Source organism: Sceloporus undulatus, chromosome 3 (genome assembly GCF_019175285.1).
Source record: "Sceloporus undulatus isolate JIND9_A2432 ecotype Alabama chromosome 3, SceUnd_v1.1, whole genome shotgun sequence".
NCBI lineage: Eukaryota > Metazoa > Chordata > Lepidosauria > Squamata > Phrynosomatidae > Sceloporus > Sceloporus undulatus.
In genome coordinates, this window is record NC_056524.1 from 72,168,624 (window position 1) to 72,191,429 (window position 22,806).

Sequence of the window (22,806 nt, forward strand, 5' to 3'; positions counted from 1 at the left end):
AACTCATTTGAGATGTGGCACTGGAGAAAAGTGCTGAGGACAGCCAAAAAGAGAAATAAATGTGTCCTTCAACAGAGTAAACTTGAGGTCTCCCTGGAAGCTAACATAGCAAAGGAGGTAATGCTAGGGAAGGTGAAGGGCAGTAGAAAGAGAGGAAGACTGCATGCCAGATGGATGGATTCAATCAGGGAAGCCATAGGCCTGAACCTACAAGACCTAAGCAGAGCAGTGGAGGATAGGGTTGGAGATGTCTCATCCACAGGGTCACCATGAGTTGGGGCTGACTCAGCAGTAGTTAATAACAACAGGTCCATTAAAGTCAGGCTTTCATACATTTACAATCTTATTTCAACACTAGGGATAGGGATCCAGCTAGGATGCCTTATTTTGGATAACAAAACACCATTTGATCTCCTCTTTTAGATAAGCAGCAACATGCACACCTTTAAAAGTCATTATGGAAAGGAAGGATATATTAATGATGCGTTAAATTAGGCACATAAACTAGATGAGGGGAAATGTTGGGAGAGGTATTGACAAAAAGCCCAAATTTAATAGTATCAATTTTTAATAGTATCCATTACTTTATAACATCTGTTATTATTATTAGCAGAAGGACATTATCTGAAAAATGCTAATTTTATTTATTTATTTAGATGCAAAACCCCTGCTGACTGCAGAGTGGGAAAGTACATATTAAATTGGACAAGTTAATTTCTACTCAGATCTGAATAGCATCAAAACAGAGAAAAATAAACTCTCTTCTGTAGACCATTCTGCTCATTAGGCTGATGTGCTTTATCTAAATACACAAGTGATGGAAAATATGTGACCCTCTAAATATTGTTGAAGTGTAAGTCCAATCCCCATTGTCCATGCTGTTTAGGGCTAATAGGAGTTCAAGGCCATCTTTATATTTTATAGTTCCCAAGTGAAATGTATTTGGCTTTGGGGTAGAAAAGATATGGCTAAAAGGCCACATTTGGGACCTTCTAGCCATTTCTACAGCCCTTACCCCACCTCATGGTATTCTGGGATTGTGTGACCAAAATATATAAAGGAACCAGATTAATGACTTAGTTTAAAAGATAAATGGGGTGGGATGTTCCCTTTTTCTTTCCCTTGATTAAACTGAATATAGTTTTTCAAATTCAATTTCAACAGACTCCCTGATGAAAAGCAGCTGCTATAATTGTTACCTGCAATCATCCAAGCCTTATTGAACAATTTTGAAAATAGCTTGAAGTGTAAATGATCAGTAGTACAGGCTTCACAAGATCAGATCTTCATCAGGAACATTCCATCTGAATAAGTGAAGTCTTTTCCCTGACAAAGGTTTGTTAACAGATTTTACTGCAGATTCACAGTATGTTAGAAGCCTTCACTGCTTCTCATGGGAGTGCTGGTTCACGCTAAATAAATCTTTAGCTTTGTATTTAAAAAATAAAAATAAAAAAGGAAATATGTCCACATTGGCTGCTTGCAATTTAAAGTATGATTTTAAAAATTAGGAGCATCACACACATCACTGCCAACCAAACAGACTACTCTGACAATAGTTGCCACGTGGCCTTCCAATAATGTATTCTATGACTGAGCCACTCCATTTATCTTAAACAAGTAATTTTGCATGGAGAATCTATGATGTAACAGCTTAAATAGACTACAGAACAGAGATCATGCAGTCTTTTTTTAAAAAACAACAACACTCTATTTTATTTTTTGTATTGCTGTTTTAGACCAGCTGATAACTAGGATTCTCTGGAGGGTGTACAATAAAGATATATTTCTGATTTGTTCTGCAGACAGATAACCACATGGGATGGAGAACACCAAGAAGGCTTCATAGACAATTATCTGAGAGTATTTTGGGTTTGATAAAATGTCAGTAGTTTCACCTAAAGGATCATTATGAAATAGCAGTAGAAGCTGATTGGCCAAGTACTTAAGAGTTTGAGAAAGTTATTTTTGGACTACAGCTCCCAGAATCCTAGCCAGCATTTTCCATGCTGCCTGGAGGATTCTCACAGCTGTTGTTCAAAAAAGTAACACTCCCAAGCCCCATACCTAACTCCAGTCACTCATGCCATTGCTTCTTTTCATTCCACAATGTTCTCAATTTCCTTTGTGGACTGGGAAGGACAGACATCAGGTGGCTATCATTGGGTAAGCTTTATCATCAGAGCCAGACTTGATCCAGGAGTCTGACATAAAGCCAGACAAACAAACTAGGAAATCTAGCTGGATTTGGAGGAGAAAGCTCAGCTCATAAGACATAATTATCTTTGCCAAAGTAGGCAAGAGACATATTAATCAGCCTATTTCTTTTTATATTTGCCACATGCCAGGGGGCAAGCTCATTTTGGGAAGAGTATCAAGTCAACTCATTCTCATTGGGTCCCCCCAAAAATTCTGTTCTTAGATTGGCTTCTTCCAAATCATTTTGCATACTTGAGTGTCACAACAATGGTGCTTCTGTTTTGATCTTTTTTGTCTGTCCATTTGATTCATGCTGTGAATCCTGCCTTTTATTCTTTTTCTGCTGCTGAAGTCTCTCTTCTTTCTTTTGTAGGTAAATAGCCATATTATCAAAAGAAGCCTTGTAGAGATTTTGGTAGCAGCTCTCTTTGCCAACAGAGCCTATGTAAATGGAAAGAGTGAAGATGAGAGAGTTGCTCTGTAGTTCCTGACACACAAACTTTAATTTCTAATCAAGGTGATTTCCACCCTCCCTTTAAAACAAAAACAAACAAAAAAAAAGACTTAGCTTTTTAAATTCTGCACGCATCCATCTTTCAATAAGCCAGTATGAGTATTAAGAAGGTGCAGAATGATTTGGAAAGAAGGAATCAGGGAACTAAGGGGCTAAACAGACCGGTGTAAAGCACTGGCATCCGGACAGAGTGGGGGCATGGTGTCATGGCAGGGGCATCATAGCGCTCTGTTGGTGCAGCGTTTAGACACACTGCGCCAAAGGAGCAAGGGCGCCTTTTAGCTGGTGCTAAAAGGAGCGGCATTTTGCCTTTTAGAGCCGGCAAAGTGCCAGATCAGGGCTGCGATGTGCGGTGGTCTGTCGAGCCCCTCAGATTCTTTTTTTTAAAAATAATAATTAAATTGCCTTATTAAACTAGACCCAGAGTCCAGCATTCTGCCTTGAACAGGGACTGACCACATATTTTTTAGAAGAGCACAGGAAAGCCATTAGATAATTATTATTAAATGTAATAAATAAATAATTCAATGTGTTACTTTAACATCTGTACATTATCTGAGAGCTTTGTTTCAGACATGCTGTCTCTGGTGATAACACAGAATTTTGAGGAGTAATAGCCATTGAGGGCAAAAGTTGCATAAATCTTCATATATATCTTGAGGGCATTTAAACAATTCCCTTGGTTCGTGTCATAGAGGTGGGGATTAGGGAAAGCCCTCACACTTGGTAACTGCAGTGAACTGCCTCACAATTGGTGGAACTAGACAGATTGCCTAAGTATAAACCCCCCAGTTGTGGGATAATGGTTGGATTTGGTGACCACAGCAGTGAAATAAAGGGTAGAACACTCGTATAAAAAGGGGAGGAACCACAATGATTAGAATTTAATTGGGAGTCAATAAATCATTGTTTATATTAAAGAAGGATGAATTATTTGACAAAGTATTACTGGGGCTTTCTTTTCAGTGAGAGAAGTTGAGACAAATGTGAATATTCAGAAGATGAACACAGAAATACTTTATACCTGTTTGTTAATCCAGAATCTATCTTTAATGTCTGTAAAACTGTACAATTAATTTGTGAGTTTCCTTGGGCTCCCCCACCTTGTAACTTTGTCACAAACAATGTATCTGTCATTCTAGAAGACTCCCTGAACCATGAAGATACATTAATTGTGAGGTATGGTATGCATCACATGATTTAAACTTATCTGGCAAGATTAATTTTCTTTTAAAGTGTCTTTAATTGGTACTTTGCTCAGCCCCTCAGCTGCTCTGTCACTCGAAAAGAGAAACAGATCTGCCTCTGCAGAGAAGGTAATCAGCAAACCCACATATCTATTAGCCCTTCCACTTGGATGGACAACAGTAAGGCTACACTAGATTTGCTGCTCAGTGACAATTTGTTCAAAATAAAGTTTAAATATCCATTGCCATTGTCAGCATGTCATGATAGAAGAGATACTCTGATCCTTGGAAGAAGCACTACTAAAGCTTGAGCAAGGGGAGTGAGCAAATGAGGGGAAAAAAGACTGTTAACATTTGGCAATAAAATAATGTAGATAACTACCTTTTCTATAGGGGTAATGATACTAATTAAGCATCTGGAACAGGATTCATCATCCAAGCTCCCTTGTGTTAATTAGCTATAGTAATCACTGTAATCTTAATGGCCCCCTTTCCTCAGCTGCTGATACACTTAGAATCTGTGCATAGCATTTTAATTTGTTATCTAAAAAAAACCTATTCCACTGTTTTCTCACATTATTCAGCTCTTCTTTTGTGGTTCAGTTGGATTTTTATCTCACCAGAGCTCAAAGGCTCAGGGCAATATGTAACAAATGATATCAAAAAAAGTGCTCCTCTTGTACAAAATTATCTAAAATGACAGATTGCAAGCTTTCTACTCTGAGGGAATCATTACCACACTTACATCTGCTTAGCTGCTTTAGCATTTTTTGCAGGAAATTCTGGGACATGATCAAGAATATACACTTTACCTGTGCAGAGCAATGGTTAGGTTTGTTGGGCTTAGGAGCAAAACCAATAAACTCCAGTGGCGGCAAATTGCAAAATCTGATAGTGGAAGACAAATTGGAAACTTATACACCATTACTGATTTTCCTCAACTCAGAAACCCTTGAAAAGCTTTGTGAAGAACTCTGTGGTCCCCAAGACCCTGTCTGAAAATTAATAATCCCAACTGTTGAGATATAAATCCCCACCTAAAATCTTGTCTGCTTTCATTCCCCATCAGCCATTTATATATCTCACATAATTGTTCTGAAAGCTTGATGAACTGTGTTTTTGCTCAGCAATTCCAACCTAAGCAGATCTCAGAAATGGGTTAAATGGAATTCCATCCAATTTCCCAATCACATTCTGCCCCCCCCAACAAAAAAAACAACAACCCTTAATTCTCTTAAAGCAGAACTCTTAAAGATCACCCTTGATGTAAGCTGTGAGGTGCACGCTCTGCCAACCCTTGTCACAAAATGTTCCCTTGACTCTCGAACTGAAGACTCTTACCTTTAAAGACTATCCAGTTGTCTTGTATGTACTTCGACATTTTCATCAATCCTTTCTTATTGGTAGCCGGCTGAAAGAGAATATTTACATACATGTATATTGGAAAAAACACCTTATAAAGCAGAACCTTTTTTTATAAAGAAAGCCTTTACCAGAAATCATCACTCCATGCATTTTTTGTGTTTGTCTTGTATATTTCCATCTTATCACAAACAAAAGTAACAGCAAAGAAAAGAATAGACATTTTTCTTATGCTTCCAGTGTCTTTTGTTGACTATTGGGTCATGACCTGACCTTGGGCTGATGCATGTTGACCAACATGCCAAAATAAAATAAAATAATATTTCTAAAGTTTTGAATTGGCAGCTTTAGTTACATGTTATGAGATATATCGGTACAACACTCCCACTAAGAAGTACATGTGTATACAGTGCGTCCTCGCCTTACGCGGGGGATCCGTTCCGGATCCCGCCGCATAAGGCGATTTCCGCCTATGCTCGAGCCCCATTGGAAACAATGGGGCTCGTGCGCGGCGGTGCAGGCGCGCGAGGCACAACGGGCGCGCGCGCCCATTCAATTGAATGGGACGCGCCGCCCCTTCCACCCCGCGGCTTGAGCGCGTGTGCTCAAGGCCGCGTATGGCGCGCCTGCGTATGGCGCGGGCGCACTGTATTCTAAAATGCAAGTTTTTGGGCTGACTGGCTCAGGATTCCAAGGGTTAAGGGCCTCTGATCAAATTGTATAGCTAGTGCCCATACAGAACTTCAGTTTCTACCATCAACAGGTTTGCTAAGATTACTGATCAAACTATTGGGATCTAACTGAACACCCACCAAGCAAGGTTCTATCTCTGTCCTAGAATTTGGCCCTGCAATTGGTAAACAATGCATTATAGGAAATGCCACTGAAGGAAATGTCACCTTCGGGGCAACATCAATCAGCTCAGTGCCTCTGTGATGGAATACTAAGACATAGCTGTGTTGGTCCGGAAAATAAGTATGTAAAGGGATCTTGTAGCACCTAAGACACTAACTGAAAGAAAGATGCTGTAAGCATGAGCATTTGTAGACTTGAGTTTACCTCCTCAGATGGATGCACGTAAATTCAAGTCTATGAAAGCTCATGCTACCAGTGTCTTTCTTCTGTGATGACTTTCTTAAGTGAATGCTTACCTGAAACATTACTACCTTTTGTTAAATAAAGTATTTGGTAATGTCTTCCAGGAAATCCATACAGGTACTTTACTTTAAGACTTTTTTTGTTTTAGAGCTTGTCTACACTGGTGAAAAAACACAAAACTGACCCCTAAGCCAGTGCACTGTCACAATGTATGGCTACTTTCAGGGAGATACCATAGTTTTTGGCCCTTAACCCAACTTTGATGGCAACAAAGGGGATGTGCCAGCCAGGTTGATGTGAACAATGATGTGGCATCATACCAGTTTCAGCCAGTTGCCTATGGTTGCCATCATGGATGGTCTGGGGCATAATGCTCCAGACTGGCCCTGGATTAAGTGACCAATGTAAATGCACCTTGGGGAATTTCCTGAAATCATACATATTTTCCTATGTAAGATACTAAAAAGGTACAAGTAGTCCCTTGACAAAAATGTCTAGTCATAACCCACTGTAGGGGGTGGTGCTCATCTCTGTGACTAAACCAAAGAGCCAATGTTGTCCAAAGATGACTCTGGTGGTTATGTGGCCAGCAGGACTGCACCGAATGCTGTTACCTTCCAACGAAGTGGTACCTATTTATCTACTTGCTTAGATGCTAAAAGGGAACCTAAATTCAAAGGTACTTTGTTCTTTGGGTGTGGTCTACTTAAAGTATCAAGCACTAACACTGTGTCTACCACCTCTTTCTAATCTGGAGGCATCTTGCTGAAATCATTGGCTAGTTTAGGCCTTGCTCCATTGAAGTTGAAATCAACCCATCTGATATTTTGGCCAGAGAATTTCATTCGTTCATTTGCATTCTCAAAATCCTAACCTGACATAGAGGATCTTAGTTAGCATGTCTTTCTTTTCTGGGCACTGTTCCAGCCAGGAGTGCCAACATTCTCTAATTTCTCATGTCCAACAGGACCAAGAGGACGTAACTTCCGTCATCTCTGCAATCTATCCTTCAGGCAATACTTTCTCTGCACAGTGAAGCTCCAAAACTGCCTCCTCTCTGGGGGTGTGCATGCACACATGTGGATTAGAAAAAGTATTATAGGATCTTTACTTTTGAACTTCTTTCTTTCTCTTATCTCTACTTTCTCTTAGCAACAAGCTTCACAGCACTTCACTCCAGAACCCTCCTGCCTTGCAAGTTTGCTCATCTGAGTATTATTCTAAATAATTCCCCATTCTAAAGCAACAGCATTATGTTAGATACTTGTTTGTATCATGTTTACAAATTATGAAGCTCCTCAATAGTACTTTCCAAACCCCAATGCAATTATCATATGTGTGTGTGCGTGCACATATACATATATATGCATGTGTATGTGTACTTATTGCTGTGTGCTCAGTAAAGTTCTCCTTTTAGAACATTCAGGGCAAATTTGGGTTAATGAGTCCAATTTACCCAACTGGTGCTATTGGCAAGTCCCTTCTAGACAGAACATGTATGAGTTACAAAGTAACAAATATGACACCTCTCTTTTTCCCAGCTTAAGAGTGTTACTAAATACTGATAACCATGTCAGAAAGCAGTGTTAAGCTGGTACTACTTGACACTGATGGGGAATAACAAAACAGCCCTATCAGAAATTCAACACCTTACTCTGAGTTGAATTACTCAGAAATTCAACACTTTTTCAAAACCAACATGATCCAGCCATAGCCAGCTGTAACAAGAAATCTCCTCTCACCTGCCACTGCCCATCCACAAGTTGGTAGAAGAGAAGAGGTGTGTCCATGTCCTCCTGCAGAACCCAGAGTCCACCTGTGTCCTCAAAGGCAATGCTCCAGCCTTTGTGGTTCAAAGGGATGTGCTGTTTGTCAATGAGGTTCTGAGCACCAGCATCAAGCTGGAAGATGGATACTATTGGAATGCTTTACAGAAAGAACCATGACAATTAGGGCTCTTATTTTATGGATCAACTTGTATATACTATAATTTCATAGATTCCATTTATTATTCATTTTTTGCACTTTTAAAATGGCTCAGTAACCAATATGTGCTATGTCGTGTATCGACCATTAGAAATAGGAAGTGTTAACAACAGCACAAATAATAACTGAAGAGGCAAAACAACAAAACTGGCAGGGGAGGATAAAACATTTCAGAATGAAAAACCAAATGAAGTGCAAACCTATACATACCCACTCAAAATAAGTTCCAACAAGTTCTGTGAGCTTTCTCCCAATTAAGTGGGATACATCTGCAACCTTAGGAACCTTGTATAAGATAAAACCTGAATTTTACGCAGACTGTCTCCAGTACTGGCCAACACACACACACTCTATGGGCATTCTGCCGTATCTATTGCAAGCTCTGGCAATTTTGCTCAGAGGGGGTTTGCCTTTGCTGTCCTCTGAGGCTCAGTACAATTTGTCCAAGGTCACCCAGTTGGTTTCTATGGCTGAACAAGAATTCAAGCTCTGGTCTCTGGAGTTGTAGACCATCACTCAAACCCCCAATAAACTATACTGGCTCTTCTTTGGTACTCTGTAAATTCAGAGGAGCTTCATTTTATTCATGCAAAATATCATTATTATGTATAAAGAGAAACGGATGCCCTAGGAGGTCATGATAGCAGAGTTTTCACATCAATTAAGAACTGACAGAAAATTCAGCAGCCACTAACAGAAATATATTAACCCCTTGCTGCCCCCTTTTAGTAACCTTATTTTTTTTAAAAAATAATCCTCTTACCAATCATATAAAACAGCAATGCAACTTTCTTCACAACAGTAAGCTATCCTTAAGACTGTGTATTTCTGAAGAGGAAAAATGAGATGCAGTCAGAATATGCAAGGACTTGGAGACATATGGGGAAGCAGATGATGGAATGAGAAAGAACCAGGGGTAGCAAAGAGGAGGTTTTTATATGGAGCTTAAAGGGCGAATTTGGACGTCTTAGCATAGCACTGTAGAGAGTAAGCATGCTGTTTCCCACTGGCTGATCACTCCCACTTGAAGCAGGATCAGGTATGCAAATCACAAACCATCTACAGTTCATTCTACTAAGCATTCACATCATTATCTCACCTTTGCAGGAAGAGCAGATAACAAACCATATCCCATGGTGTCTCTGGGATGATCTCTAAACTTGCTAGGAACTCATACTCTTGTCTTATTTCACCCACAACAAAACAGAGAAGAACCTATGGTTTGTTCTTGGATTATACATCTGGCTCACTGGAGGATGAACACTACCATCTGTACTGGACATCACACTAAACTATGGACCAGAAGTCCAGGCTTTGTATAGCCATTTCCAAAGCAAGTAGAAATGATCAGGCAGCATGCTTTACAAAAGCCTCAAACTCCCAACTTCTTATATGATGAGAACTGAGTTAATGTCTAAATGGCAGGAATGTAATCTACTCTCTGTCCATTTTATATATCATTTCAATATTAATATATCAATAAATTTCAGTAATCTCAAACCTAATCCTTACTTTAGACTGACTGGAATTTCACTCCAGTAAGCAAGCAGTCTGAAAAATACAGACCTTCCACAACAAAGAAAAGCTTTCATATGTCAATATAAATCACATTACCTTCTCATTTCTGGTGGCCTCACACTTATTCAAACTATTCAAACTATTCAAGTGACAGCAATAAACTTCCTTCCCACTTTTATACTCCCAGAGCCTCAATGTACAATCCTAAAGGAGTTAAGAAGAAACAGATTATTGTAACTTCTGTGACGGAAAAAGCAGCCATAATTTTCATCTATTTTCTCTCTTATGCATATGGTCAATACGTATAACTAACAATCTATTGTGAGACTGCAATGTGCAAAGACAGTGAAGAAATGCAATACATTGTCATATGCTACCTTTTGTACTGTAATGTGCTATTACATATACTGTACAGGGTTCCTACATGTACAACTCTGCTTCGCTGCCATCAGCTGGATACAGCCATTGTGGATCCAAAATATCTCTTTGAATGTGTAGTGCAAATTATGTTTTAACAGATGCTAGCCACAGATACATACGTGCATATGCTCACTTTGCAGTCAATTTGAAATTGAAAACACTTAGCTAAACACACTTGCAACAATGTGTTTTAAGAGCATTTGTTGTGTTTACATTTTGTACTATACTGTAACTACCTGTGGTCAGATACATATCAGAGAGGCAACTGATTCTCCCTGCTCTCCCAGTGGCATACTCAGCATATTTGATACCTGGAGGGGATTATTTTTTTAACACCCTTCCTCCTCTTATCTGACAAAATTATTTTCAGTAATAATCATTAACACAAAATAATCCTCAAACACAATTAAAAACTCCAAATGGCCACACAGAATGATAGAAGTAAAATAACTCAAGTCTTTTTATTTTGTCTTTACAATCATTGTGGTAACATTATTTTGAACCTACTTTTTAGATGCATCTGTTGTTAATATTTTCAAGTAACTGACTTTGTTGTTCTGTAAATGCTGCCACACTTTCACTTTGCAGCTAAGCTTTGAGTGCTCAGCACTATAGAGTGGTATAGAAATGTAAGTGCTATTGCTATTGATTATGCAGGATTAAAAAATACTGAATGAGTCAGAGAGTAAAGAAACTAAATGTGCACACACCCCACATACATAAATAAAACACTGTTAGCCCTCAAATCTCCCACCACGGGCCCTCTTCCTTTCTTCACCACTCCTCCTTCTAATCTCTTTCAGCTTCCTGTTCAATGGGTCCATGCCTCAGTTTCCTCCCAGCAAGGGACAATGCCATTGCTGCTGTTTGGGTGCATTGCAATGTTGCCATAGATATTGCTTCTGTTTCCTCACACAACAGCAGAAGTTTCACTCATGAGTGTATGCTCCCAGGACATCCCATTCCTTTACCAAAGACTTGTTTAATCTCCCTTGAGAGTGTGTGTAGCAGTGTGCTTTTTGATCCATGTAACAGTCCTCTTGAGCTCAGTCTCTCAGAGGTGTGGGGGGAAAGGGTTGCCTGAGTGGAGCAGATGTGAGAATAGAAAGGGGACAGGGACTGTTTTCCATTAGGTGTTAATAGAAACAAGAAGGTGTAGTAGAAAGAGAAAGGAACATGGTTGGAAATGCTGAATGACAGTTACCATTATGCCCCATTTGATTTCCACTCATCTTTGCTCCACCATTCTGTATCCTAAAACTGTGGCCTCATCAGGCACATTATGTAAAACGCATAAATAAATAAGCACACGAGGGAAAGTATAGAACAGAGAAGGAGAGCTCAGGCCAATTTGTTACTGATACCACATGGTCAGGTTAAGGAAAGGTAAGTTTAAGTCAAGTGGCGGAGAGACTTTACTTAAACTGGAGCCGGAAGGGCCTGGGTAGCATCTTTTCTAACCTGAGTTGTGTCATGACATGGTGTTGCTCTAGGTGTTCATGGGAACAATGTACCTTTTCAATTTCTGCACCTGAAGTAGACAGCACCCTCCATTGGTATACTATTGCCCTAAACAATTCCAGACTTCTCAGAAAAGTGGTAAGACAGGATGAACAAAAAATCATATTGTACTCTCTAGAAGGAGAAAAATGCATTTTCATAAAAAGCTTGCTAAAATTTCAGATGTATATAGTCTCAGACTTCATACATACCCCAGAAGCTGATAAGAGAAGATCTGGATAGTTGGGAATTACAAATATTCTGCTGACAAATCTAAGGAAAAAAAATGGAAAAATACAAGATTTTCAGAGGCAGAGGTATCAAAATGTAACATCCTTGACACATCACCATAGCAACACAGATGGCGTCACACTGGATTGGTTAAGCATCTTATCTTTTGTACAGAAAGGGAAAAGCCCTGTAGATGAATGCAATTCCTGTGATAACAAGGGTTACACTGGCTTCTGACTTGCTCCAAGGCACAGATAGATTCATTTAAGCATGTCTGTAATTAAATTCAGCTAGAAAAGATTGTCTTAAATTTTTTTGTTTTCTTTCACAGATTTTCTTTCCTGGCAAAGTTAGCTCAAATAATGGGAAATAGAGCTACATGTGCAGCCTGGTTAACAAAGAGCACAAGTATGAAAGCTTTACATCGACTCCTTCCTCTTCCTAGTCCCTTCTAAACCCTTATACCCTCATTTGTTTAAGTGAGGAGACCTCTGAAACTTAAACCACAAGAACATATGGGGAACATATGTCTCCCATGAGACATTCTTAAAATAAAACTCTCATCAGACCTCACCACTGGTCTGATAAGAGTTGCAGTCCAACAATATCTAGAGGGCCACATGATGGAGGCTTTCATCAAACAATGACCCAGTCTCCTGCAGTAGCTCTCCGCACAGAGTGGGGATGGAGAAGGGTGCCCAGCTAAACACAAACACAAGAGGAGGAATTCAAGCAAGCTCTGTGTGATGGCTGCCTGTGTGCGCAAGCCATAATACAAAGGGACACTGAAAACCCAATAGACAGAGAAACACAAAGGTGGTGTGGGTTTTTTTTTAAATGAAATTGTAATTAAGGAGTTTTACAATACAGACAGCATATTGATGTAGGCAGAGAGAGAGAGAGATACAGATTCAATTTGTGTAAAACAATAATTTGAGAATCAAGTTTTGTATCATTCTACAATTCTTCACACATTGTTCAACAAAGCCAGAGAGAGCTAAGCACCATAGGACAGCAAACTGAATAGTAGACCCCCATTTTATTCCATAATCTGATTTGAGTGTGGAGTTCAAGCATCATCTCATTGTAGATCTGTGATTAATCAGAATGGCTGGCTACCATAACTGGCCAGCTCTTACCAAAGTGTTTTCTTTTGACTGTCAAAAGTGCCTATTAACTGACAATATTGCTGTTTACAAACCAGATTAGAGGGACCAGAATCTTAACAATAAAGAAGCAAATGGAAATATTATTTCAGTGGGAGACAAGTAGTGCTTAACAAAATTTATCCAGTGAGAACAGATTAGGACACCAATTGTTAGGAATATTGATCTCATCAATGTCTATATGGCCTCTGACATCTCATGATGTATTGAAGTGGAGAACACAACAGAGTCAACAAAATACTTTAAAGCACTTAAAATAATAAAATTCAAATCTCAGTGATGTGTGTATTCCCAGAAATGGGGAAAATAAATTCCTATGCTTTGAGGGCTGGGAACAAATGGCCACAAAGTTGAAAAGATGGGGAACAGATTAGTGTGTGTACACAGAGACATATGACAAGTAGCTGTCTTTCAGAGCAGAACACAGAGCCCAGGACTACTGAGTTTTTGGCCCTTCATTTATTTTAACTACAACTCCCCAAATTCCTTATCATTTGGCACATTGGCTAGTAGTGCTGATGGGTCTGAGAGGACAACCATTTGATGGGTTAAAAGGTTTCCCTTCCCCGACATAGTCAGGAGATGGGATCCTTATTCACAAGACTCTTTTCTAAAACCACAGTTTCGAGTGATTGTTGTTTGACCAGGCTCTGGAACAAGCAGGCAGTAATAGGCAAATGTGAGAGAGCAGGAACAACTCAAGAAACAGCATTTTATTTCTAGTCTTCTGCATGCTACTCTGTGCCTCTATATGCAGATGCTTTTGAGGTTAGGAACCACTCCAACATAGGACCTCCCAAGTGGGTGAGTTGCTGTTCTCTAACATTGTCTCCCAATTACCCACTTGTTCTCTCTCCCCTCCCCCCCCCAAATGTGAACTGTTTTAGCAACTCAATCCACTGGGGATGAGGGTGAGGAAAGGAACAGTTGCTGTGTTGCTCCCAGACTTTAGAATACCTTCCCCTAAGCACTGTCATTCCTGCTGCCTTCAGAAGGGCATAAAGATACTTCCTCCCCCCCCCCCCCCAAAAAACTGGCCTTTTTATTATTGTGTTGACTTTAGTGGTTTTAATGTTTAAATTGATTTTAGTGATCTCTGTTAGCTGCCCTGAGTGTTTTTTAAAGAAAGAAAATAGTAAAATATAATTAATTAATTAGACAAAATCAAAGGTACAACGGATATAATGGCATATCAGGGCCTAACGCTTTGGTCCCAGAAGAAGAAATAATCTGAAAAGCCTGCATAAATAAATCTGTCCAATCTCATTGTGAAATATCACAGTAAGAGAAAATGTATAGTCCCCTTAACATGCAACACTGGTATTAAATATGCTTTTGCACTTCCACCTCCAATCACTCCTCTCTTGCAAAATAAAAAGCTCTTTCTTTTCATCCACATTAGAGGGTTTCTATAGCTACACTTACTCTCTGTGTCCCAGGCAGAAGGACACAATGTTATGTGGCGCTTTAGTCAAACTAACTCGTATCTTCTCATCACGGTCAGCAGTTATGATATACTGGTCATTGGGACTCAGCGCCTAATGAGGCAACACAAAAGTCACCATGAAACAGTCAGTGAGACTTTGAAACATACAAATATCTAAAATAATCATACTTAACTATACATTTTTTGTTGTTGCAAGTTTCACACTGACAGTCTTGGAAACACATTCACCTTTCAACAATTTTACAACCCCTCTGTTCACATCTGCCTATGAAAATTTGTAACACACAAAGGGTCTGCAAACATTTTACTACAGGTATACCTCAATTAACAATTTATTCCTGGACACTACTTCTTTAACAGGAAATTTGGCACCAGAGGTAGAAATAACTGGGAAAGAATAGGGATAGATTCCTATACCATAAAAAAGGAAAAGCAGTTCAATATGTTTCACTGAAATTTTTATCTAAAATTAACAGTATGTATATGTGAAATGAAACAACCAGATCAGGTCAGCCTTGCATAAGTAAAAAAACATTTTGGACCTTCTACAGACCACTTGAAAATTTCTTCAAAAATACATTCAGGGATGACATTTTCTTTCACCAGTCTCCACTGTTGTTATGATTTCATTTTGATGTCCAGACTCATAAGTGTATGCTTTTTTAAAAAACAACAACATTCCTTCTCTCTTTCTTTCTATTTAGCTGTTAACTCTTGCAACGTAAGGGATTCTAGAGATCTCTTCTGTTGCTTTGCCTGCTGTAGGCAAGCGTACATGACTAGAGTAGGGTTGGGTGAGAAATATCCCATTCTTTCCCAGCTCATGGTTTATTGCAGACATACTGCTGCAGCCTTACAACTGAATGACTGTGTTTCTCCAGTTCTTAACCACCTTCCCAAAGCTAAAACTTCAAGCTATATAGGAGCATAGAAAAGGAAAAAGGAGAGGGTGGGGGCTCAGAAAAAAAAATTTAGGCTGAAACAGACCATCATAAAAAGCCATCTTCCAGTCGGATTGGGGGTGTGGCGAACTGATGATGCACCCCCCCAAGATGCTTCAATCCTCCCAACTGCCCATACATGGGCGGCTTCCAGGTGCTCTGGTGGCAAAGTTTACACGCCGCTGGAGCACCTGTTTGCTATTCCTTTTTTAGGCAGCGTCTTGGTGGATTGTGGCCACGGCGTGTGCTTACCACAGCACCAATCTGGCTTTGGCAGGGGCGGCTTGAAGCTGCCTCTTTGGGGCAGTCTGTTTTGCCCCTTTGAAAAAAGAAGCTCTTTTGTCAGAGGGTTTTTTAACTGAAGCATGCCTGTAATTTACAAGCCCACATCACTAGAGGTTATACTTGCTCTGAGCAATTGTTTAAGCTGCTTTGAGTCCCATCTGGTGGAAAGATAGGATATAAATCAAATAAATAAATAAATAAATAAATTTAACAAGTCTTCCCCACAAACATTTTTTAAAAAGAAAGGAGAATGTGTGGCCTCTCAGATATTGCTGTGTGCCTTCAAGTCATTTCTGACTTATGGCAATCCTAAAATGAACTTATCACAGGGTTTTCTTGGCAAGGTTTGTTCAGAGGGGGTTTGCCTTTGCCTTCTTCTGAGGCTGAGAGAGATGGCTTAGCCAAGGTCACCTGGTGGGTTTACATGGTCAAGTGGGAATTCAAACACCAGTCTCCAAAGTCAAAGTCTAATAAACCACTACACCACACTGGCTCTCCCTTAAGATATAACTTGATTTCAATCTCCATAAACCTTCAGTCTTAATTATGCTGCAGGGAATTGTAATCCAACTGCATCAAGAGGGCCATATATTCCTCACCCCAGCATTAAAACATGTATGCTTCAAGCTGCAGTAAGAGACCTGGATCAGTATTTTTTAAAAATGGTGCACAAGCCTAATAATAGTGTTGATGAACTGCATCAAAAACAAGGAACTGAAATCTCTGGAACAGGTTTACAAACCAAGCACTTGTTTACTTTGAAATAAATTCCAGTGAGTGCAATGGGATTTCCTACATGAATGCTTGGAAATGGGCTGTATCTTTATTTTAAAATATATACAGAGGCAGAGTTAAGTTACCATGATAAGCACATTTATCCTGAATTCAGGCTATTAATGCAATAGGACTTTAAGTAAAATACTCTCAAGCAGCAATCTTGAATGGCTCAGCATAGTGTAGTAGTTCTGTATGCCATTTACCACTACCCCCAGAACACCCAGATTGCTGCTAAAACCACATACCCTAAGGCTGCTTATGTCTGGAGGAGTAGGAGTTTGCAGAAGTGCCCAACCATGTCTCTACAACCAGACATGAAACTGTTGCATCTTCCACTGCAGTCTGCTGTGGTCTCAGTAGCTGATGTAATCATTTTGTGTCTGGCTATGGGTATGTAACCAGATGTTTCTGTGATCCCTGATCCACTCATCCAGGAATGGAACAGTCATGTGGGCAGGCTTCAGTGTCCCTACACTAGGTCTAGGGAGGAAGGACTTTGGGGCCTGCTCGGGGAGAAAGGCAATATCAACTTCCAAAGCAACAAAAAATAGACACAACTTGCATACATACCACATCCAACAGAAGAGACAAGTGCCCAAGTTCAACTGTTCCTGGGTTTTCTGGTTCTGTGATAGAGTAAGAATAGACATCCCCAGATTTGTCAGCAATCAGAATTTTATCTTCTGCTGCTGTTATAATCAGGGACGTACATCTTCTAATAACAGATCTAAGAAGAAGAATTGGCACAATTAGACTCCAACCCTCCCCTTTGAAAGGGCAGACTTTAATATTAGGTCATCTTTGCACATCAATATCTAACTGATCACTTAATTTGTGTTTGCGAAAACATTGTCCTATATGTTATGTGTGTGAAGATATTCAGCAATTGAAAAAAAATGACAATTTTATTTATTTGATTTATATCCCTTTGTTCTCCCAGAACTGGGACCCAAGATGCCTCATAAGATTAAACTACAACAGTTAAAGACAGATAGCAAGTGAAGACTAAACAGAGAAGTTAATTATTAGAAGACATTAAACAAAATATAATGTATGGATTTTAATTCAACTGTCCATAAAGTCTTGAAAAAACAATTTGAAAGCATGTCTATTAAAAAGCGTGACAGTAAACTATTAAAAGTTTCTTCCTCAGGAACTAGTCAATTTCCAATAGCCCACTTTCACAAAAAGGTTATTGCCTTCTGGCAGAAGGACAATGTACAGATATAGTTTAAAAGATGCTTCCCCAATCAGGCACCCTCCAAATGTGTTGAGACTACAATTCTCATCAAGCTGGTTTGGATGACAGAAGCTGTAGTCCAACAGACCTGGAAAATGTCAAATCAGGGAAGGCTGGAGTAGAACAAACCTACTGCCATCATCAAAAAATACTTTATACTGGCATGGGTGTGGGGAGGGAGGAGGTATCAAGTGACTATCACAACTCAGATTGCTACTTCTGGTATAGTTCTGAAGCCATCCACATTTAGAAAGCAGCTTGCAATGCAGCTCCAAGAACTTACTTCTTACACTTCTACTCTGGGCTTCAGCCACAGCTCTCAGAGCAACTTACGATGAAGACATAAAATAGGTATCAGGTCAACAAACAACCCAGAGCAAGCAGCTAAAACAAATGTAAACTTTTTTTCTTGAATTTATTTAGCTTTCATAAATTCACACCTAAAATCCTGTTCAATTTAAAGCATTTGGTGAACTGAGAAAGAAATTAACTGTGAGGCACTGTTAGACGTGGGTCAGGGAGAACTCAATGACCTAGACATTCACAGTCTCATGCTAACCTGTTCCATAGGATGGTTATGAAAATAAAAAAGATGGGAGTCAACATTGTGGAGTCCTTCAGACAGAAGAAAGCTGCCCCACATAGGTCCAATCCAGCAGGCAGGCACCTATGCACAATAAATGCCACGTGATAAAAAGCAAAAGCCTTGGAGATTGATTGATTGATTGGTTGATTTTGTAGCCCATCTTTCTCATGAGATAGGATTCAAGGCAGCTTACGATAATTTTTAAAACGATCAAGTTGAAATATTGGAGGAGGGAGTTTGGGTAGAGATCGTCCTTTGGTTACAAATATGAAAATAAGCAAACAAAGAAAGTACAACATAGTTACACTATGGTGTAAAACACAGTGCAGAAATAATCCAGTTTGAGACTGTTTTAATTGCCCCGGCTCAGTGTTAGGGAATCCTGGGAATTGTAGTTTATTGTGACAGAGAAGGCTAAATGTCTCACAAAACTACAGTTTCCAGAATTCCATGGCACTGAGCCATGGCAGTTAAAGCAGTCTCAGACTGGATTGTTTCTACAGTGTGTTTTGGACCTCTATAAATCCTTGACACAGGAGAGCAAGAGGCCAGGTGATATTATTTTCACATGCACAGTGAATACAACTATCTCTGGTCAGTTGCAAGAAATTATTTTTAAAAATCAGAAGTCTTAAAAGCTGCTCTTACTGTTCGCATAGGATACAAATATTTCTCACATGCTTTTCTGTCCATACCTTATACTAAGACATTCCCAAGCAGGCTTTGCACGGAAAAGAATCAGTTGTTTGTTGTCATCAGCCAAAACAAAATATGTTCCTGATGTAGAAAATGCACAGGCAAGGATATCATGACTTGTTTTACCTGCTGATTTTCCATCTTCTCTAAAAAATAAAAGGGGGGAGAGAGAAGAAATTGCTTCAAAACCTAATCATTTAAAGTGAAATTAGCACCAAATGCCGAGAGCAGGAACTGCTGTAAATAGATTTATCAAGACTACATACTGTTTAGTACAGTACCAATACCATCAGATAGCCAATATACTATAGAATTACATTTAAAAAACAATTCAGAAAAACAATACAAGTAATACCTAACATACCTTAGAAAGCTAGTAAAGTTTCCCTCTCACTTACATCCAGAAACACTAGCAGAGGTATGTGTCAGTTTCCTCACAGCGGGCGCGTCTGGATTAATGATAGCAATGAAGATTATATTCCAAGTAAAGCAGATTTTTGACATTCTCACCCTTGAGTTTCCTGAGGATTCTTGCTGGCAGTAGCAGCACAGTCATAAACAAAAAGATCATCACTGCTGGAAATTAAAAAAACACAACAAGATGTAACGGATCAATATTTTCCTAAGGGACAACATCATTTATGCTGCACTGCATCTCATCACTTCTCATATTTCTGTAACTTTTTAAACCAAAAGCTCCCAAATTAATCATCTACCGTTATCTTTTAATGTAACATCAATAATGCAACTTGGAAAACAGCAGGGCACCTGTGAACACACTTGCCATTTCCTAAACCATACTGTTAGTTTTGACTAGGGGAGAACTACAGGTTGATTCTCCCTTATCTGGAATCCCAAAATCCAAAATGTTCATACAATCAAAACTTTTTTTCCATGGGTGGCTGACACAGTGACACTTCTGCTTTCTGATGGTTCAGTGTACACAAACTTGTATAAAATTAGCTTCAGGCTATGTGTACGGTGTACCCAAAACATAAATGAATTCTGACACACAGCCTCAGCCATCTTGGCCAACAGTCTGGGATTCTGGGAGCTGAAGTCCAAAATCCCTTAAAGAGCACAGTTTGGGGACCACTGACTTAGTATAAGGGCACACCGATTCTGATTGATTACTCCAGGCCTGGGGGGTCTTCTTAGAGCAGTGGTTCCCCAAACTGTGCCCTTTAAGGGATTTTGGACTTCAGCTCCCAGAATCCCAGGATATTGCCCAACATGGCAGAGGCTTCTGGGAAATGAAGTCCAAAATCTCTTAAAGGGTACAGTTTGGGGAAATTAAGGTCCAAAACACACTGCAGGGATAATCCTGTTTGAGAATGATTTCACTGCCCTGGGTCAATGCTAGGGAATTCTGGGAACTGTAGTTTTGTGAGACAGCTCTGGGCCACACAACAAACTCCAACTCCCAGAATTCTATAGCCTTGAGCCAGAAAAGTGTGGATGCAGCCAGTGAGGATGATGATGATACCAGCGTAGCCTTACGCCTCTTCCCTCCTCACCTGGGCTTTTTATAGTCGGCAGCCAAGAGCTGCGTCCCGCCGGTGAGGACCATCAGTTCTCCGCAGATCTCCAGCCCTGGAAGAGGACTCACTGCCCCTGGAGCCTCCATGGCCCCAGCCTAGGCCCCACGTGGGAGACACAGAAGATGAACCCACTCCACTGTCGCCGGAAGAGTGACGTCACGAGGCAGGCTGCGGCGGGAGATGACGTCAGAAAGGCCCTGCCCTGCTCTGACTGCCATAGACATAAACATAGATCCAGTAACACTCAAACCGTGATACCTTTATGGGGACAACCAAAATGCACCAATTTCATGTGGCAAGCTTTCAAAGTCACACTGGCTAAATCTTCACCAGGCAAATAGGAGAAAGGCATTGAAGGATGTTAGTCACAGGCCTGCCTTTTGCTGTTTCTGACCTTAGTTCAGATAGTAGGGAGGGCTATCTGCAAGCTGGCACGTCCCCCTTTTTTGGCCATGGGGTCACTGGTAATAATAATAACATAATAATAATACACTCATCCCTCCATATTTGTGGCTTTGATATTTGTGGATTTGATTACTCATGGATTTGATTAATATGTTATCTCTAGGAATATCTAGGTCCTCCACTGCAACTCTGTGGTCAAGTTTAACTACAAGTTGTACTGAAAGACTAGAGACTCCTAGAGAGAATACTCTGCTAGGCATTTGTAGCTCCTCCAGTGCCATTCTATGGCCAGTGTATGTTGGACATTGACCACAGAGTTGCCCTGGAGGACCTAGAGATTCCTAGAGAGGTGTCCTCTCAGGTAAAAACAGTGTTTTTGTTATTTGCAGTTTTTCCATATTCACAGGGGTCTTGTGCCCCTAATCCTAGCAAATACGGAGGGACAAGTGTAATAATAATAAAATTGATTTCAATCCCGCTTCTCTGTTTACAAACAGTCAGAGCAGCTTACATAAAAATTCCAGTAACAACTTCTTGCAATTCCCTCCCCCGCCCTTAAAATAACAATTAAACCAACAATAATTAAAATAACCTGTAAACAGACTATAATTTAAAACATCCTAAAATAAACTCCTAAAAAATATTTTTTTAAAACAACAAACTTTCCATCTGAGCAAGGGTGAGAGTGGGAACAACTCCATTTCTATGGCCGGGGTTTTCCTATTCGGGAAAGGCCTGCCGGAGGAGATCCGTCTTCTTGACAGCAGTGCTGCTGGTAGGGCCTCCCATGTCAGACAGGCTTTTTGCTGACTAAACATGCCAAACAGTTACTGGGCAGCAGCAGAAGGGGTATTTGTGACACTGGAAGAGGATGTTTCAAAGACAACGGCAGTAGCACCATAGCTAACACCTGCTAGTACTGTGAAGAAAGAGGCACAGCAAACCACCTTTGAATGTCTTCTACCACAAAAGCCCTATAATAATAATACAGTCCAAAATGAAACAAGAGGTAGTGCCAGAAGATGAAACTCCCAGATTGTGTGGCTCTCATCAAGCTACTGGAGCAGAGGACAACTACAAACATTGCTGTGAGTAATCATCCAACTGGACTTAAGCCAAAAAGACATTCAGCTTTTGATGTGTTCAGATGCCAGAGGAAAGTCTGAAGCTGTACAACACATTATAGGGATGTGAAATGTGAGAAGCATGAATCAGGGGAAGCCAGACATAGGCTGCATCCACACTGCAGAAATAATCCAATATGACACTGCTTTGACTGCCATGGCTCAATGTGACTGAATTTTGGAAATTGTACTTTTGTGAGACATCTTTAGCTCTCTGTCAGAGAGGTCTGATGCCACAACAAACTACAAATTCCAGCATTCCATAGCATTGAGCCATGGCAATTAAAGTGGTGTCAAACTGGATTATTTCTACAGTGCTAATGCATCCATGGCAGCAAAAGCAGTCAAAGAATGTAATGCAAATTCTGAAAGAATAATATCAATAAGATCTCAGGGAAAATCCATCAATATAACCATAATCCAATTGGAACAGTTGTTGAAGAAAATCAAGGAAGAAAGTGCAAAGGCAGGTTTACAGCTGAACATTAAGAAAATAAAATTAATGAACACAGGTGATTTACATAACATTAAAATAGCTGATGAAGACATTGAATATAGTTAAAGATTTTCCATACTTTGGCTC

The 22,806-nt window shown here is 39.9% G+C and overlaps 1 protein-coding gene across 2 annotated transcripts; it reads right to left on the reverse strand.

Moving 5' to 3' along the window:
• Positions 1-1,694: 1,694 nt before the first annotated feature.
• Positions 1,695-20,860, reverse strand: WDR4 (WD repeat domain 4). Of its 2 annotated transcripts, none has more exons than XM_042459048.1 (11): positions 20,671-20,860; positions 19,664-19,726; positions 19,153-19,299; positions 17,202-17,358; positions 14,607-14,719; positions 11,997-12,057; positions 9,961-10,068; positions 9,110-9,174; positions 8,103-8,286; positions 5,242-5,311; positions 1,695-2,640 (listed from the first exon to the last, which is right to left on the reverse strand). In XM_042459048.1, exons 1-11 carry the CDS (start codon positions 20,778-20,780, stop codon positions 2,459-2,461), a joined length of 1,260 nt encoding a protein of 419 aa, XP_042314982.1. In that variant the 5' UTR covers positions 20,781-20,860; the 3' UTR covers positions 1,695-2,458. The 2 variants fall into 2 exon arrangements, with proteins under 2 accessions (XP_042314982.1, XP_042314981.1); XM_042459047.1 differs by having other exon boundaries at positions 19,664-19,729; positions 20,671-20,859.
• Between the last annotated feature and the right edge of the window lie 1,946 nt (positions 20,861-22,806).